This window comes from Chroicocephalus ridibundus, chromosome 1, assembly GCF_963924245.1.
Source record: "Chroicocephalus ridibundus chromosome 1, bChrRid1.1, whole genome shotgun sequence".
In the NCBI taxonomy this organism is placed as follows: domain Eukaryota; kingdom Metazoa; phylum Chordata; class Aves; order Charadriiformes; family Laridae; genus Chroicocephalus; species Chroicocephalus ridibundus.
The window spans coordinates 217,461,124-217,480,507 of NC_086284.1; the positions used below are offsets into that span (position 1 = coordinate 217,461,124).

Here is a 19,384-nt window from a genome sequence, read left to right on the forward strand (position 1 = left end):
GCTGCAGCATCTGGTCACAGGGCCAGAGACTGTTCCCTGGTTTATTTCGTTTATTAGTATAGCTTCTGGGAAAAAAAATATACTTTGTCCTGATGGAGGCTACGTCAGTCCAAATGTTTGCCTGTCTCCTTTGTGCCAGTGCTCTGTGAATCCAACATTAGTTATGTGAATCACCCTAGAGTTGATTCTCCATCAAAACACGTTCCTGATGTGATGCTTGGAGGCAACACATGGGGTACCTTTGCTCTTTGGTGCAGAAACTACTGACGTGAACTTCAAAAGTGCTTGGAAGGTTCCTTCCAGAAAAAGCTTCCCAAATGATGTCATGGGAGCAGGGATCTTGTACAAACACTATTTTTCATCCTCAAGAAATCCAAAGGGGTTTACAAATTCATAAACACATCACAAAGGCATCCGTGGATCTAAACTCTCATAGGAGAGACACAAGAGCAGGTATTTACATAGGAGTTCAATACTAGAGGAAAAGAAGCGAATTCATCAGCTGAATTAAGGGAACGGATTTCTAGGGAGCCAGTATGATGTGAAAAGTGCTGGGATTGGGATGAGACAGCAGAACTAGGAGGACCATTATTTAAAAAAGTCCCAACCTTAACCTGACTCTTATTCAGTCAATGAAACATGGACTGTTTGACAGAGAAATTGTCCTGTCCATGTACAGCACCCACTGAATGGGCACGCGAGCACACGACTATCCACACAACTCTCTGCACTGATTTTCCTGTCCCTTCAAATCTTCCAAAGTACCCAAAAACCCGGCCCTTGCTACATTTATCATATCGACAGAAGCACAGGTGTGTGCCCGGACTCCAGGTGATGTCACTATGGCACTGGGTGTCTTCCTGAGCTGCACTGTCCATCTACACAAGTGACTAAGCAGGCCAAGCCTATACTACGCAAAAAAAAATACAGATATACCATATACAACTGAGAACTGACCGAGTGCTCAGTTTGCTGGTCCAAAAAATCTTTCTAAAGAAAAAAAACCAAAGCGAAACAAACTAAATTACGTCTCAAGGATTCCCATTACTTCCTCATCTGGTTAGGAGATAAAACAAGAAAATAATTTTCCGGGTACTTGGGTACACTTGTCTCCAATCACAAACTGGAAAATCATAAAAATAGGGGAAAAACCCAAACAAACCCTGAAAAAAACTGCAAAAAAATTTAATGTCACAGTATGACTTGAAAGTTCTTTTTTAATAGAAAAGAACATAAAAGCCAGTTTGCTTTTCCAGGGCAGCTTCTGGAATGTATTTCATTTTCCTGTTCCTGCTACACACATCTATGATGATAATGACTATATCAAGTAATATAAAGTGATGAAAGATATTTAGCAGGGGCCTAAAGCAAGAAAGACTCAAAGCCATGAGTGCAGAAGACAGCAAATTCTGGAGCACTTAAAAAAGTTCTCCCTGAGTCTGACAATGCAATACCTATCAATCCCCAGTAACAAGGAGCATGCTCAGGAGTTCAGAGGTGTCACAGGAAAAACAGAACAGGCATTAGAAAATTATAACTCTGTGCACTTATGGTGTAAGGAAAAGCCCCAAGAGAGCAAATACTTGCTTCAAAGAAAGTAATAAGATACACGAGTTTGCAAAGGAAGCAACTTTTGAAGCATATTTAAAATGCAATAATTAAGAGAATGGTCTCTGACAACCACTGTGCACCGATCTGGGAAAACACTCAAGCGTGCGTTAGATTTTAAACCCAAGAGTTTAAACCCAAGGAAGTGCCTATACCTCTGAGCCAGAGTCTCTGTCTTGCCCAAATCCTCCCTCCCTGGGAGTGCTGGTGCCCAGGCTGGGCTGGAGTGGAATACCAAAGCAGGGGGGATAATTAACAACCGGTGCTTTCAAGTGACCTGCAAACGTAAGGTCTGCGCGAGGCAGTGGAGAGGAGGAGACCAGGCTGTCAGTGAGATTGGAGGAGACAGATGTTTAATGGAGTCCAGGATTACAGATCTGCCAGGCTTCACATGTAATCACCAGCTTCTTAGGTTTCCTCTTTCTTCTCCCCTTCTTCTGGGTCTATTACAGGGTCAGGGGCTGGGGGAGGGGAGGATGGAGATTTTCAGATTTCCAGCTAAATTCCTTGAGCTGCCCTTAATGCTCTGACCTATTCCCAGCTGAAACCATAACCTACCAGTCCTCCGGGACTCAGAGAGACAGGAGTTGATTTTTAGTTGAAAATCAGAGGAGCGATGCATTTAACTCCACAGATCCACCTCCTTTCCCCCACACAGCGCAGTAGCTCTGCTGAGCAGTCTGTGTTTGACTCAGAGAGGCCACACAGCAGAGGAACAACACCGCAATCAATAGTGCCAGATGACCCGCACGCAGTGTGCCGGGGAGCGCTCTGCCCCAGGGGACACGTCTGAACTGTTTCCCACCCGTCACCCGCTCCTGAGGATCGATAGTCCCTACCGCTTCTCACACGGGAAATGACTCCACAAATGCTTTTTGCATTTATGGGCATTGCTCACTCTTTCCTCCAGTCTTACTCACTTTTTGTCCTCTGTGCAAGGCAGGGGGTAGCTATTACTTTGTGAAAGCAGAGCCTCATGAATTAGAAGGACCAATGTTCCCACTTAAAAACACAGGGGAGAGGAGCAGGGAGACCTGGTTAGACTGAATGACCCATCCCATATCATTAGACAGTAGGAAGAAATTCTTTACTGTGAGGGTGGTGAGACACTGGAACAGGTTGCCCAGGGAAGCTGTCAATGCCCCATCCCTGGAGGTGTTCAAGGCCAGGTTGGACGGGGCTTGGAGCAACCTGGTGTAGTGGGAGGTGTCCCTGCCCAGGGCAGGGGTGTTGGAACTAGATGATCTTTAAGATCCCTTCCAACTCTAACCATTCCGTGATTCCTCATGTCTCGACCCCAAGGCAACTCCCTACAATTGTGCCCACCTTAAGGCAAGGAGTCCCAAAGTTGAATTAAACCACCCTCTACAGGAACACAGCACCTTCAAAAGCCTCTGTGCATCCTCTAGTTCCTGTGCTGCCTCTTTGAGCAGCCTGTGGAGGAAGAATCCTGGCAAGGGGGTGACTCTTTGGCAATCTAAGAGATGAATGCTGACATTAGGCATTGCTGAAGTTCAAGCCAAATGCAGATCCACAGATGGCAGTGTGAAAACTGCAGTTCTATCCCAAAATGCTGGACATGTAGAAGAGGGCATAACTGTAGAGCTCAGGCACAAATATGCCACCACTGTGACTGAACGTAGGTCTTGTAATGATAAAGACTGTAACAGGCACTAAATTGTGTTAATGTATCTGTATGGACATAAGACCATTCAAAATCTGACGCAGGGGTGATTGTGAGATTCGTCTCCGAGGCAATACTCTGTCACAGGCATATGTCATGACCAAGGACGTGTCACTCAGGCCCCTCTGCTCATCAGCCGTAAAATTTCACCAGCGGTGCACTGACACAGAGGGCGGTTATACGAATTCATGTCTTGCCAGCAAACAGGGTTTAGACTCTGTCCGTGGCTAAGATACATGTATTCAAAGTACTTGAGCGGTTGCATTGATACACTCCCCCCCAGCTGCATCCCAACGATTAATGCAATGTGCTTGCAGAGAAGTCATTTCTCTGGGATGGGGCAGGTCTGGAAGAGACAGGGTTCTGGCACACATAAGCAAGGTCAAGCATGAAGCAAAGGGATACCGACCTGCATTTTGTGTTAAATCCTTCCCTCCGGTGAAAGACTGTCAAACTGCTCCTAGCTGGTCCCCTCAACGCAGCTTGCGTTCCTCTATATGGGATCAAGAAAGCTATAACTTAATGTCACCTACAGGATGGCTATAAAGAGGAGGACAATTACTCTCTCAAGAAGCATTTCCCTCTCCAATACACGCAGCAGAGCTCAGACTAGATACCTTATGGCAACATAACAAAAGTCCCTCTGAACTTTGGGATCCAGCAAAGCATTCCAGCTCTCACCAGTGCATGCACACCAGCCTCAGGTGTCAGGAGGAGACCTAAGTTTCAACAGGCATTAGAGGAATTGCAGAGAGTTCCAAAAGAGGTCCTGATCTTGGAGATACCTTCTGAACCTTCAGGAGACATGGAGTTACAGTGTTTTGCCCACAGGTGTGCAAGGACTCTGTGAGCAAGGCAGGGTATGAGTCTAGGTCTCCGAAACCCTGGACTGTCTCAACCACAAAGCTTTTTTCCCTTTCCACTGCATTTAGCATAGTACTTGCTTTAGGGCAAAGTGGGACACTTGAATACAGCATCAAACTGGCTTGCAAAAGCATTTCCAAAGCATAGAAAGAGCTTAATTCAAGCGTGAAAATCCCAAGGCTGAGGGGCAGTGGGAGATGAAATTCCAAATGCCCATGCATCTCATGGGATGGAGACAGCTTCCCAGCAGAATTTCTTCCCTTGCCATAAATGGCTCATTTGGGACAACTCCAAGAGCTTGAATTGGTTCCTCACCTGCTCACCCCGGCTTTCTGCTTTATTTACATCCCCGTTGGAACACACAACCAACCCAGCAGGAGGTTAAGGGACTCCCTATTCCCTTAATTATCCCACAACTCCTTACTCCTAGGATACCCATGTGCTAGCAGAAAATGAGTTAAAATCAAGCAAAACTATGACTTTTTGTAATAATACGCCTTTTGCTGATAAAGAATAATTTCAAAAGAGTCAGCAGCACAATGTGCTACAGTTTTGCCAGTGGGCCAAATCGCTTTTATCATTCTTGGCTGAGAAACACAGGCACTCAACACAGTGTCTTTCCCATCCCTAGCTGAGCATCCATGCAGGATTTTCCATCTATGCAGTCATTTCTTAGAGGGCATCTGACCATATTTAATGAGCCCTTAATTGGGTGAAAGCAAATGCGAGGGAGAGCAGAGTTCAGCCTCTGATATTGCTGAGGGTAATGAGTGGTATTTTAGGGGCAGGAAAGAACAGTCAAAGAGAACAGAAATTTCCTTTGCTTCCAACTGGGATTACACTCATTGCTTGATAGAGATTGCCTGAACTCTAGGAACTGTTCTTCCCTATCTCTTTTGTGCAGGACTATCCAAGAGCAGGGCAGCTGGGCAATGAAATGGGCAGTCTGGAGTCCACTTGAGGATTTAGGGAGAGCCTAACACGACACATCTTTGCAAAGAGAGCATGCATTTCAACTCTTGACTTGGGTCTCAGAAGCTCTGATGACCCTGATCTTATCTAGGGTGCCAGTCTGGTTTAGGAACAGCCAATTACTCCAAGGAAGAGACTATGCTGTCAACAGCCTTCCTTCTCAGCTTTCAGAAGTTGAATAGTGGAGTCCTGCAGAAGACTGAACCATCTCCAAAGGGTGGATGTCCAGAGTGGTCATCTTTCAGACTATGCACAGTAACCCCTTCTACAGGTTGACAGTCAATACTCCAAGAGCCTAGAAGACAGCAGAGTCGAATAATAGAAATCTGCAACTGCATGGCCAAAAATTTACAGTTTATAGGTGTCTCTGTTGCTTTTAAATCCCCAGGTCAAAAAGTCACACCTATTAGACAATCTCAGCTTTCCCTTTTCAAACAAGATCATTTCTGTCTTTTCTGGTTCTGGACCAATGATGAAAAACATGGTCTGCACACAACCTGACGGCTCACAAACAAACAAATGCAAATTAAAAGGAAAAACTGTGGAGTTATTTTTAAAACTTGTGATCTTGAGCCAGTGTTTCTGGGGACAGCCTCAGACTGACAATCCCCTGGAAACAGCCACTCCAAACCTAGGAGTTAATGCTAATTGAAATCTTGCGCAAAGACCACATTTGAAGAAATTAAGCTATAATTAAGCAAAGTTATTAATGATGGCTTTAACTAATTGATATGATAACAAAAGCAGCAGACAAGATTTTAATCAGTGGTCACAAAATCAGAAGTAAACTAGCCAGTCGCCACTTCTTCTTTTGCAGCTAATTTGCACACAGTAATTCTGTTGCAGATAGTGACTCAGCGGCAAAGGGAAGAAGAATAAATCTCAGGAGACAAATAGGTATAAGCCTTCCCCATTTTAATGAGAAACAGACACAGAAAGGCCAAAAAGACCCTGTCAACATGATTTGCAATACTGTTACTTAATTTTTACCAAATGTGGTTTCTGCCAGGCTTCAGTTAGAGTGCATATTTATTTGATATTTCATTGGCAAAGTTTAAAAGAGCCCCCAAAATACCTATCTGCTTCTGCTATGCATGACCCTACCAGCCTCACCTTCAACATACTGCAATGGTTTTAGGGAATGATAGCACCGCACAGATGTGATTTATTCTCAGATCATGGATGAGTTTCTGCTAGTTTACAGGGAAGAAGCTGACTCATCTGCATGAAACAAACCTGCCTGCACAGAGAGAGACAAGAAATCTCCTTCCTTGAGTCAAACGTAGGGTTACTCATAAACTGTTTGCAGAACAGAGTCTTCCCGAGCCATTAGTAAACAAAAAGTAGGAGGCAGCTCAAAGCCTTGTGAGTTTAATGATAAGAAGTTGGGGCATCTTGCTCTTTGCCTTCTGTTTTTTGAGCCTTTAAGTTCATTTTCTCTAGCTCTTTCCTTTGATCCTGCTATATCAAAGGGAAGAGCTGAGATTCTCATGTCTTGGAGTTGCTTCCAGGTGCTGTGTCAGCTTTGCAAAACACACCTAGCACTGGGAGAGACCCAGGAGTCTAACGTGATGAAACAAAGTTATTTAGGGGGTGATGGAAGTGACCTTCCAAATACCAGTCCAAAGCCACAACAGGAAAAGGAGCATCCTGCACCTCCTGGCATGTAGAGCTGCACGTGCGTGTCAACGCTTAAGCATCAAGGAAGCAAGGAGGGTTGGCCAGCCAGCGGCGTGGGGACAGCTGGAAGAGGAGAGAGCAAAGGAACAGGGATTCCAGGAGTGGAGGAGTGATGGAAAAGCAAATGTAAGCCTGCAAATCAGAGGACAGGGACATAAAGAGGCATGGGACCAGGGACAGTGAGAAAAGGGTGAAGAAGCACCTCAATCCCTGCAGAGAGCTCCAGGGAATTGTAGGGAGCTTGTAGGCTCAAGCTTCTCAATTGGGAGGAGAAAGACATTCAGGGAGAGGGTTAGAGGAGGTAGAGGGACCTGAGGAAGCATGTGCGTGTGTGATGGGGAGCAGAGAAAATGCAGAGACACTGCAGGCCTCCCGTGCTCCTCCAGCAGTATTTCCCATCTGCTCCTCATCCCCTTGGATCAGCGTGTGAGGCAGAGGGTTCCCCGGTGTCTGTGCACCAGAAACAAAAAAAAGAAGAAAAAGAAATAGCCCAAGCCTCCAATGTACCGATACCCCCGTGACCCCCAGGGAACATCTCAATACAAGGACAAGTGCCATTTAGACAGATAAGTGAGGAAACGACACCCCGGAGCAGCCCCTGCCTCTGCCACGCAAGACCCCCGTTCAGTGGGAAACACCATCCAGCTTTGTGAAGGCTGGAGCTAAATTGCAGACCTCCTGATAAATCATGGCAGATCCCATGCATAGAATAGAATCATAGAATAATAGAATGCGTTGGGTTGGAAGGGACCCCTAAAGGTCATCTAGTCCAACCCCCCTGCAGTAAGCAGGGCCATCTTCAACTAGATCAGGTTGCTCAGAGCCTCATCAAGCCTGGCCTTGAATGTCTCCAGGGATGGGGCCTCCACCACCTCTCTGGGAAACCTGGGCCAGTGTCTCACCATCCTCATTGTAAATAACTTCTTCCTAATGTCTAAGAACTTCTTCCTAATGTCCTAATGCACCAACCCTTCCCCACTGTCTTATCAGGGACTTGAAACACATGTTCATACTCAAAAGACACATACGCCCACACCTCTGTGAAATGATGGGACCTTTGCATACTGTATCTCTGGGTTTCAGTGACAAATCTTCCTGTCTCCCTTGTTCAAACAATCCCCTTATAAAACATGTATTTACAAATAATGGAGCCTCTGACGGTGAAAAGCTGTTGTATCCTGCTCCCGAGAGCACAGCACATCTGATAGCACCAAAAAGTGCTGCTCATCACCTCTTGGCATTCAGAGGAGCTGCAAGGGAGGACCTGCTCCAGCCACAGGCCACAGGGCTGAGCTGGGTTCCCCATTCCCCTTGGAGCTCAGAGAGTAAGTTCCAGATGAAAACTCCCATGTGTAACCCAAGGAGCCCACAGTGCACTGTGGAAACTGCTCCCATGAAGATATTGACCTTAAAAAGGCCAGGGGATATATTTTTTTGGCACGAGAAAGCCTCTTCTAGTAGCCAGATTTATAGTGACAGCTCCTTGAAGGTGTTTCAAGTTAAAGGGTGCCTTGCTGAGCTAAGTCCAAATGCCTCATTGCAGAATAGTTTGGGGCGTGGTAAGAGCGATACTTGCTGGGACTGCCAGAGCCGTGATAGGACTGGGACAAGCTGGAGAAATTGGCTTTATCATTGAGGCTTCATTCCTTTTGAAGACTGGTGAGTGATGGAACCAAGCCTGGCAAAACTGCTTTTAATGGAGTAGCTACACACCCAACAGAATCCCTCTTATCTGCGGGGCACAGCCAGGGTTGAGTCCAACAGACAGAGGGAGGAGAAACCTCCTCCTTCCCCAGGGATAGGACCATTCCTGGTGCCTGCCTGCCTTTGAAAAGGTCGGGTCATGCCATCACCCTCCTTTCCCTCATCTCCAGTGACCTCACAATATTGGGGATTTCTGTGGGCGGTGAAAACCTCTGATAAGTCAGATCTTCATCCATTTATGAAAAGAACTGTGCAACATGGCATGTACAGTGGATGGATATATGCTCCCCAAGGCCAGCCTGCACTGCTCCACGCCATTCACAGTCCTGCCTCCAGCAAAGGCAAACCCCTGCGCTCACTCTCAGCCACCGAGGCTCTACAAATGCTAATTCATTCGAGCACTTGAAGTGCGTTATATCAGGAGCACACAGATAGCGTCTGTATTGCCGTGATGGCAGCGCTGTCATTCGCATTGCTTGCTACATCGCAGATAAAATCAGAAATGGGCAAAGGCTTCTGTAGTGTTGAGTGTTTCACTAAATCGGATCAGATTTTAAATAATAACAATCTGTGCCCTTTTCACCAACATCTCTTATACAGAGACCCTTCAGCATCAAAGATGGAGGAGATGATTGAATAAATCACAGGGACTCCTGAGTTCTCTATAGGGCTCTGTCAGCAACTTATGGTCCTAAAAAAAACCTGCCTAAGCTTGTGCTTCAGAATAGCCAAACACAAAATGAGTCTGTTCATGCTGTAATGGTCAAGGCAGTGCAGGTAGTCAACACACCAGCAAGAATATGTTCTTGGAAGTTTCTGGAGGAAAACAACAAGGAAGGAGGAAGTTTATGGAGGAAAACTTGCTCCTCTTGTTCCAGAACTCATTTTTTTAGGAAGTGAGAGTGAACAGTGCTGCCCTGTTGCCCTTCCCTAGAGAGAATCAAGTCAGCTCCTGGGTGTGTTATGAGACCAACCAGTCCAAAGGAGCCAAATGTATTGTCTCCGTAAATCTGAAGGGCTGAACAAAGCCACTGATGCTATCTGAGGTGACCTGTTGCCAAACGGGCCTACAAAAAAAGGAAACTCTGGGCAAATCTGAAATCAGTGGGTTGATTATTGGCATATTGTCACGCTTAAGGGGTTTGACCATGCAGGAAGCCCCATTCTGCTCAAAAAAAAAAGTATCCACTGAATAAAAGGACAAGAAAGCGGAACCATGTCTTGACCAACATCTTCCAGGAGCTCACAAGCAACACCTGCCTCCATCTTCCCACCCCATCCCAGCAGGTGACTGGGACTGTTTTCACTTCAGCACTGGAGGTGCATCCTATCCTTGCCCAGCATGGAGCAGATGAGAAAGCAGTCCCAGCTCTGTCATCATGTCCTTTCTTCTGAGTTATCAACATCTTGCAGCCTCTTTAATAAAGACAGATGTACAGAGTTGCTCCCCTCTCCACTCCAACTTTAAGGTATCCATAGCTTAGGGAGATGGTTGGAGACATTGTAGAGACACAAAACATTTTAAAAAAGAATTATTCAAGCAGAAGAGATGACAGTCATAGGTTGGAAACTATAACGCACCAACTTTGCATGGGAAGAAGGATAGCCAGCCTGCCACATCTGAGCTCCTGGACCACAGCAACCCCGCTAAATGCCTCCCTCCAAAAAACGCACGTATCCCTGCCTTATGGGCCAGGAGAAAACTTCTTTTAGCTTAGGTAAAGGCTAATAATTTCAGTGTTAGCCACAGCCTGGAAAAGAGACACCAGAAGAGGATATGAGGAGGGTCTATAAAATCATGGCAAATGAAGAAGAAACTTGTTTTTTGTTCTTCACTGCTACTTTTTTTAAATGAGGAATTAGTGGGTGGTAAAACTGCTACAAGGGTGGGTGAGAAGAGCGGACATTGCAGCCCATCTCCATCCTGGAGACTTCTGACTGTTGACCACTGCAGAGCAACGCTGTCAGAGCGTCAGAGCACGCCACACAACATCTAGGGGGGATCTCGGTGTTAAAGAACTGGGTAATACTGGGAGGACACCACATTGCTCTGAAAGTGCTACGGGAATGTGTGTTCCCAAGCAAGACATCCTCCAGGCAATTCATGAAGGCAAAAAGAAGCACATCAAGTGGATGTTTTATGTTTGGTGCCACTTACATGATCCAAGGTCAGGCGGTTAATACTTGCTCAAAGAATCACTGAACCCTAACGTATCAGTGAACATGTCACACTTGGACTGGTGGCTTCCAGCATGCAAAACTATTTCCTCCACCCACCCCAAACAGCAAACTTCCTAAGGCCAAGCACTCTGCTGAAATCAGCCAGACTTCCATGTCCTTCCTTGGAATCTGGCTGTTAGTATTTTCAATAATAATACTAATAACACAACAGGAACATTACGCTAAACTTGGCCTGCGCCCTGGCAGGCAACGTCCTACATTCTTGATCACTGTGTCTCAAAGAGGCTCCAGCTTCTCCAAATACTCCAGTTGGAGCCAAGTGATTCAGCGCTACCCTTCTCCATATCTGTGGCAGATGTAGCCACAGTTTGAATGGGGGCGGAGAGCAATGTGGTAGGCAGCAGATGCAGTAGAACTCCTTGTCGTGTAGCCAGTAGGACGCGTACTGCATAAAGCAATGCTGGAGGTGGGTTCTGCCCCCTTAGTTCTCCGCCTCTGGCCTCCCAAAAATTGCGTCAGTGTGTAAATGCAATGGTTTCTAAGCACAAAAAATCATGAGACCAACGACAGAGCACATCTTTGTAGTAACTGTGTGTAGTAACTGTGTTCACTATCAGAACTTCATGTGCAATTCTGACGTCCATAACATGATCAAGCTTAAAGCTTTCAAAGCACCATGGACTGACGGCTTTTCTTACCTGCTTCTCAGACATGATGTAGAGGTGTTCGTGATCCATCGAGAAGGCCATATCCCGTAATATGGGGCCAGTATCCACCACCTGCACGATCTCATACTCCAGAGTGTTCTTGGTGGTCCCATCCACACGGATCTGCATAACAAAAAAACAAAAGCAGGGAGAGAACATGAGTATTTTTCCTCTTTCTATGGAGACTGTAGAATAATCACTGGAGAAATGCATTGTGGTCCAGGTCTTTTGGACAACAACCACTGTCATTGCAAAATAAGGACAAAACAAGTTTAACTGCTTCTGCTGGTCCCATCAACACAAGAGCACTGTGGAACAGTACAGACCCTACTCGCTTTTATCTGGCACTATCACTCTGTTGCTGTCATTGCCTGGACAAATCTCCTGAGCTGAAAATGATGGCACAAAGGGCAGAATCTGTGGTGATGATGAGCAAAAGATTAAAAAAAACACACAAGACTCTGCAGGACTGACTCACTCAAATACTAGTCAGACAGTATTATTGTTCTTATTGCTAATATTCCATGGGGCAATATATTATTGCAGAGTGTACAACACAACACAGACTATTTCTCTTGTTGATTACATATATCAGACATTGAAATCAGTCCTGCACAAATGTGGCACCTTATGATTCCAGCCACATCTCATAACAAGGTGTCACTTAGGAACATCAATAACTGGAATTATGAGAAGGAACCAAACACACAGTCCCAGTCTATCCCTGACAGTGACCCAGAGATACAGAAGAAAGTGTACAAACCACTGGAGTTTTATTTACTTGTCTAAAACCAATTTCTAGATACGGGGCTGAAAACAAGCTGGAGAAGGTTTTTAATCCCTTTCAACAGTATAATCACAATTCGGGATAATCTAGCTATCCACAGGAGTGTTGGGTCCCTCTGGACTTTGTGAGGCTCTGGACTTCAGCAAACCCTTGGCCACGTATTTCAGAGATGCATCCACATTGCCTGTCTCCCTCGTTACATTTTCAGTGAGTAGCCTTTCAGTTTCTGAAAATCACCTATCCTCCAGCAACACAAACATTACAGCAGCTTTCCCTAGAAGACACAAAATCGTATCAGATCCGCTTCGGGTTCCACATCACGATCTCCATACCTTCCTGACCAAAGGCCCCCAGTCCCTGGTTTGCACTTGTGCAGTTTGATAGCTGAGCAAAATGCACCCTTCCCACCCAAAGGAAAAAAACAAGCTGTGGAGAACTTATGGTATCAAGACCCATTCCCGCTGTTCCCTGGCACACAGTCCATGAGTTTGTTCCTTCTGTATCAACCTTTCAGCCAAGAAACTGAGCCTGAATCATCTTCTATATCAGAAAGGCAAAGAGAAAGGGAGAGAGGGAATGACAAAGGGTCTGGAAAGCCTGTAAGAGCAAAGGGCAGCAATGATATTTGATGATATACCATATACGAGCATATATAAATATGTTATATGAACATATGATATATGATTCTTATCTTCCTCTTTCCTCGATCTCCCCACATGCTGTATGACAACAAAGAAACCTCATTTCCCCTAGAACAATAGGGGAAACAAGGCAGAGAAGAGTTAGAGGGTCTCTCTGTGCCAGCAAAGTGTGCGGATAGTGCTCAGGGATGCTCAGATCCTGTGTGCAACCCATCGGGATGCTCAGCCTCCGAAGAAGTGGGCACACATGGAGGCTTTGGCTGTTGGGCTGGCCAACTGACACCGGAGGATTTGCAGTTAGTTTTTCATCTTAATGGATCTGGTGACAACAGCAACGCACTCGGCAGCATCAACGCACGAAGACGCCAGGGCCTGAAGCCCAACACGGAGCATCCGTGCCTCCCGCTGGCTCTGACCACCTGGGAGGAAAGGGCTCGCTTGTGTCCGTGGTCCCTAATGGGTGAATTGTTCTCCTCAGAGTCTCTCTTCTTGAAGGTGGACATTGATATGATTCACTCATGAGGTCAAGGGCAAAGAGGCCAACGGGCTCAAGATGAGGACAGGCAGGAGAAAGGAAGGAGACAGAAAGGGCTGCAGGTTGGCAAACACGGGAGTCCCCCTGTTGGGGCTCTGCCCAGGGCAACTCGAATGCTCCCATGGCAGGAGCTTTTCCTATTTCCCATGGGGGCTTTCCTGCACCAAGTTCTCACTCTCAGGGAGCAGTTGCTGAGCTTCGCCTGCTGTTTCAGCTTTTCCTCTCCCTGCCAAGTCCCCTGTGGCTGCTTGTTCTCGTCAGAAGGCTGCAGAAGATCCTCGCTCTCTCCACTGATCACTCTGCTAAACAAACCTTATGCCTTTGCTGCTTTGACCTTGATTTTTCAGCATCGTCAGGGTCAGATCTGTAGGCCACTAGATATGTAAGCAGCCAATTATCACCCCAGGGCTCAGGCACTGTCCTCAGCCTTTGCCAGGCCCCATTAGAGGAGACGGAGCTCAGAGATGGAAGAGGCAGAGAAATGGTCGGCTGGAGTTAACAAACCGCGCAGACAGGAGGCACAGCCCCCAGGGATCTCCCCTATGCATTCGGTGCAGGTAAAAGATTGCAGAGGTTTCACACCAGGAAAACAGAGATACTCGGAAGTGATTTAACAGCTATTGCTGGCCTAATTGCCTGCAAAATCATTATTTTGCAGAGGGGGAGGGAGGGAGGAAGAGGGCTCATTCCACCGTACATGTGCAAACACATGCACATGGGCTCACGCACATGCAGTCCAAAAACTATAAGCACAGAAACCTCTCTTTCTAGTTAAAGCTAGTAACTAAGGAAAAAGAAAATTCAGAAGAAGGCTAGAAAGTCTGGCAGGCATTAACCCACACTGCACAGACCGTGTGAGCCCTGCACCAGCAAAGAGGTGATTATTGTAGCTTGCAGACAAAAATCTGTCCCTTAACTCAAGCCATCCCTTTACCTGTCTCAAACTATGGCTTTCTTATGTTTGACCCCAGGCATGGAGCCCACCTTCCCTGTGCATTCTTCTCAGTTCTGAGCATCAAACAACACCACAGCAATTTCTCTTAGAGAGAGATTTATTCCTGGCTCCCAGACACCCACTAGAACCAGGGCATTTGGATTAGAAAAAAAAAATAAAAAAAATCAGAAGAGTCTGTGAAGGGGAAATGAGAAGATTCTCATCAAAGCCTGCAAGTGATCACCACTAAAGTCAGGGACACTGATACAATCTCTGCTCGGAAAGCTCCCCAAGTTGCCAATTGCAGGGAATTTGAAGCACGCACGAGCAGTTTGCTCAGTTCCTGCTCTTCTTTGCCAGCATCAGCTACAAGCCACACATGGAGCTGGGGTGCTGGGATAGATAGAGTTTTATTCTGACTGAAGTATGGGTATTCTTATATTCAAGATGTTCTTAGGCTGTGGGATTAGAGCCTGACTGACAGTCCAGTGGGGATTTCTCCTTGAAACTGCCTGGAAACCATGAGCATCTATGCAAGGCAAGATGAAAGGGAGCAAGAAGCGACGGAAGGAAGGGACTCCAGGACCATACATGAGTCTCAAAATGCTCAGTCCACCACAACCGCCACTACCAGACATGTGCACACTCCCACAAACACTCATCCCCTCCACCACAGCAATACCCGTTCCCACTGTCTTGGACAAGCACACGCTCCTTGGACCACAAGATGCTCTACTCAGCACCCCAAGCTCCCTTACCCTCCTGTAACCAAACACACTTGTGCAGAGCTCCCGGGGACCAACGCGGTTTGGCAGCATATTAATCCGGCTTCCCGGAAGGCTGTACTCACTGGGCTTCATTCTGCAAAGCCGGCTGCTATTAAAACATCAGCATGATGCTTCCCGAAGGTCAACTACCAGGGGACCTATTCTGGCAGCTGCTTGTTTGTTTGTCTGAACATTATCTAGGTCTGGCTGTTTATTTACATCCATTGAAGTATCAGACAATAAATATCCTCTCCCAGTAGCAAACAGATGCTTGCACTCGAATGTTCTGGCTAGCGTTGGCTTCAAAACGATCTCCTTAATGAGCAAACAACACTATTAATCTTTAAAGACACAGACTCTGGCCTTCCCTCAGCTCCTACCCTGGCCATGACTAGCCCTACAGGCATCCTGGCAAGGAGCCCATGGGCCTGATGGATGAAAGAAGGTAAGAGATACCTTCCATCACTTGACTGGTGCTTTTCAGCGTTATCTGGGTCTCCCCAGCTGCTGTGGGGTCCACAGGAAGGTGATGCTTGAGCGCAGTCTCCTGGGCAAGTTGGTGGCAGGTGCCTCAACCACATTTCTAAGAGGGAGATGGGTTTTAGAGGTTGGGATTATATGGTTATCAAAAGAGAGGGACACAATCATGGGTATGGACTCAAAAAGGTCAAAGAAAAGCAGTGGGGCTGGAGGACAAAGAAGGAATTAGTGCTAGCATTTAGTCCCATTGCTGGAAGACAAACAATGATCATGGCAAAAAGCAAATATTTTTAAGCTCACGAGAGCAACAGAAACACCTGCCTTCCAGATTGGAGCATTGATCCTGTCCTGTAGTCTGAGAGGGCCACATACCTCTGTTGGCATGTCATTCCTCCACTAAGGTGGATGGGGACGGTCTCTTTTGGAAAGCCTCATTGTGCAGATGTGGAAGCTAGGTGAGAAAGAGGTGAAGTGACCGAGCATGCCAGCAGCGGAGCTGGGAAAACGTCTCCCAAACTGTATGTATATATTAGTAAATAGCATAGCAGAAAAGGAGATACCTGTAAAGGGACACTTTTCCTGCTAAATTTCAGCATGCATACTAGATGTGCTTCAGTTTTACTTAGACCCATCAAAGCCTGATCCCGTAGACTGAATCAGTATTTTAACGTCATCCAGTTTTGTTTTATCCAAGAAAAACTCAGTTCATACACTTTAAGACTTCTTTGCTGTATGAATCACAGCAAATTAAGCACAGACAACTGATTGTCTTCAAAATTATCTTCAGGATCACTTCAAAAGCACAATCTCAAGCCCGGACTGTGCTGCTTCCTCACCTCTATTTTATTGTCTCAGCAGCTTGGACTGGCCTCTGTCAGCAAAAGAATGGATCATTTCGTCTGGGCCAATTGAGCTCAGCTGTTTCCTACTCTTCTAAAACCATCACCTCTGGCCCAGAGCATCATTCCTGGCCCACCAGAGTCAAAACGAGACCCTCTTCATTAACTCCTGTGTATAAAGCATTTGAAATCCATCCAGGACTCCTGAGACCATGGTCAGGAGCAGGATCATGATGGCCTGCCAGGAGGACAGCAGGAGCAGACGCTGGTTGGATGATAGTAATTGCAAATAATTAAATGAATAACTAAGTGGAAGAGGAACTGGTGAACCATGGCTCACTCAGCCAACCCGTCTCTCCCCGCCACTCTGCTTTTGTGCAGCGTCAGCAGCCCCCGGGCTGATGAAGTTAAAGGGAATTCATCATTGCCATCCCCAATCCTTCCAGCCGGGGCTCCAACAGCTCCTGCTCAAGTCATGCTGGTGGTTTATTTTGGCCATGAAATTGCCCCAGTTCCCAGGGGAGGTGAATAACTGGCTGCCAGGAAGGTTGCAAGGGTGGATTTCAAAGGCAAAGCCCCACAGGTCACAGAATCCATCCCTGCTGCCTCCTCCTGGATGCAAGGGAGTGAACACGGCTGCGGCACTGCCTCTGAAAGGAGAAATATTTTTGGGCAGGGAAAGCCAGACCTGGCAGGACAATCTCTGTCCTCCCTGTATCCTGAGGCATCCCTCCTTTGTCCTCCCTGCCTCTCTTTCTCCTAGGGTTTCTCAATGAAATCACCATCATTATTTCTCACTATTGGATTAAGGATCCGCAAACCTCATTTCTAGGAGATCCAAGCAGCCCTGGAGCCCAGCACATCAATCCAGGCTGCTCTGAGCAGTGCCCAGCCACAGTCTTATGACTGCACAGGGGCCTCTAATACTTCATTGCTTTTCCAATATCTGTTCCTCCCTGTTTTATGAACCTAATGTTCCCCAGCGGATGCCGGGACTGCTGGCTGCTGCTCCTGGCATGACGAGGGGGCAAAGACACAGCAGACAGTGTATGATCTAATGTCAAGCCATTATGATGATCATCTATTTCTGCTCTTCCATTGATTTGGGTTACATGATGTAGCTCTATTGATCTTGTCAAAGAAGAGGAAGGGGCTGATGACACTCCATGCTCCTCCTATTTCTCTCCGTTTTGGCATGTGTTTTCCAGTCGAATAATCCGTTCTAATTTGCTTAAAGCCTATTAACAGGAGATCAATTTCTAATAAAACATGGCATTTCAATAGCCCTGTCTATCTACCGATCCAAAAGGCTTTTAGAAAGACTAATTGAAAAAGCAAGAGATGAGGTATCTCTTGCTCATGCCTAATAGTCAGCAGCCCTCTCTCTTTTCTTGTACAGATGTTTTAAGGTGCTGCTTGCATGGTCGATGCCAGCCCATCCAAACACAGATCTCAGAGCACCTTCAGCCATATGGAGAGCAGGATCCTGGAGAACCAGGTGTTTAGTCTTCTCAACACTCATGCTTTCAATGTTGTCTGGATCCCAGTGTGTCGTGACGGCAGCCCCTCTCACCAGAGGTGATGCTAGCTGATCTGGAGAGGAGAGTCGACACCAGCCTTTTGCTTCTAAGGGAGACCCACACCCTAAATTTGCAAGTGCCCTCCAGTTTTTATCCTGGCAAGGCTCACTCTAAAACGCTGTCCCAAGCTCATCAGTGCCTGTGTGATCACTCATGCAATTATATCCACAGACCCAAAGTTGTACACACAAAAATACCCCTGCAGAAGGCACCTACAGACACAGCAAGCTCACTCCATAGATGCATATGCACATCTGAGTGCACAAATCTGCTCCACACGACAGAAGGGACAGCAAAAAGGGTTGGTCTTGCAATCCCTTCAGGTTCCTGGTCTACATTTCTTTTATCTAGAAGATCTAAATCTTTTGGTTAGCAAGCAGGTAAGGCTTATTTGCTACAACATTGCAACAGCCAAGGAGAATGCTTCTTAGCCCCTTCTCCATCCACGCAGTTCCCAGGGCCTTTTTTCCAAGCAGCAAACACAAGAAAACAGCTTCCCCAGAATACCGCCGGCTAATCCCTGTCATCTGCAGGCGTTGCACTGTGATCTTCCCTCCGCCCACCCTCAGCCGGGCTCCGGTGGGGAGCACGGGTGGCCACACTGGGCAGGGGCACGGGGTCTAATCCCTGCAGAGGACTCACCCACTGACCTCTCATGTAATCCAGACAGGCTGCAAAATTAGGTCAAACAGAGACGTGCCTATCTGCTGGATACGAGATCTCCCTTGCAGGGCAAGCGCAGCACCCCGGAGCTGAGGAGGATTCCTCTAAATTCAGCAGGGCCAGGAGAAACGTGGGGCAAAATGTTGATGGCCATCAGTTTTCCTCTCCTAGACAGACGTGGGTCACCACACCTTGACATGGTTACCTGGTGGTCCAGTTTCATGGTGGGTCACCGTCTCACAACATGAAGATGATCAGAGGGCTGGAGCACCTCTGCTGTGAGGACAGGCTGAGAGAGTTGGGGTTGTTCAGCCTGGAGAAGAGAAGGCTCCGGGGAGACCTTATAGCAGCCTTCCAGTACCTGAAGGGGGCCTACAGGAAGAATGGGGAGGGACTCTTGATCAGGGAGTGTGATGACAGGACATGGGCTAATGGCTTCAAACTGAAAGAGGGTAGATTTAAATTGGATAACAGGAAGAAATTCCTTACTTTAAGGGTGGAGAGACACTGGAACAGGTTGCCCAGGGAAGTTGTCAATGCCCCATCCCTGGAAGTGTTCAAGGCCAGGTTGGACGGGGCTTGGAGCAACCTGGTCTAGTGGGAGGTGTCCCTGCCCAGGGCACGGGGGTTGGAACTAGATGATCTTTAAGGTCCCTTCCAACCCAAACCATTCTGTGATTCTGTGATTCTGTGAACATGCAATGATCTGGGATACGCTGCAATGAACCTTCTGCTTTGGGCCAGAGGGTCCTGCAAGC

General features: G+C 46.9%; 1 protein-coding gene across 2 annotated transcripts in view; it reads right to left on the reverse strand.

The window, feature by feature from the left end:
* The window catches only part of PLXNA4 (plexin A4), a 477,218-nt gene that overhangs the window by 228,178 nt on the left and 229,656 nt on the right, over positions 1-19,384 (reverse strand). For both annotated transcript variants that reach the window (XM_063323702.1, XM_063323701.1), the window contains exon 4: positions 11,392-11,523. In XM_063323702.1, the coding sequence (XP_063179772.1) occupies positions 11,392-11,523 (132 nt within the window). The remainder of the gene's footprint in view (positions 1-11,391; positions 11,524-19,384) is intronic.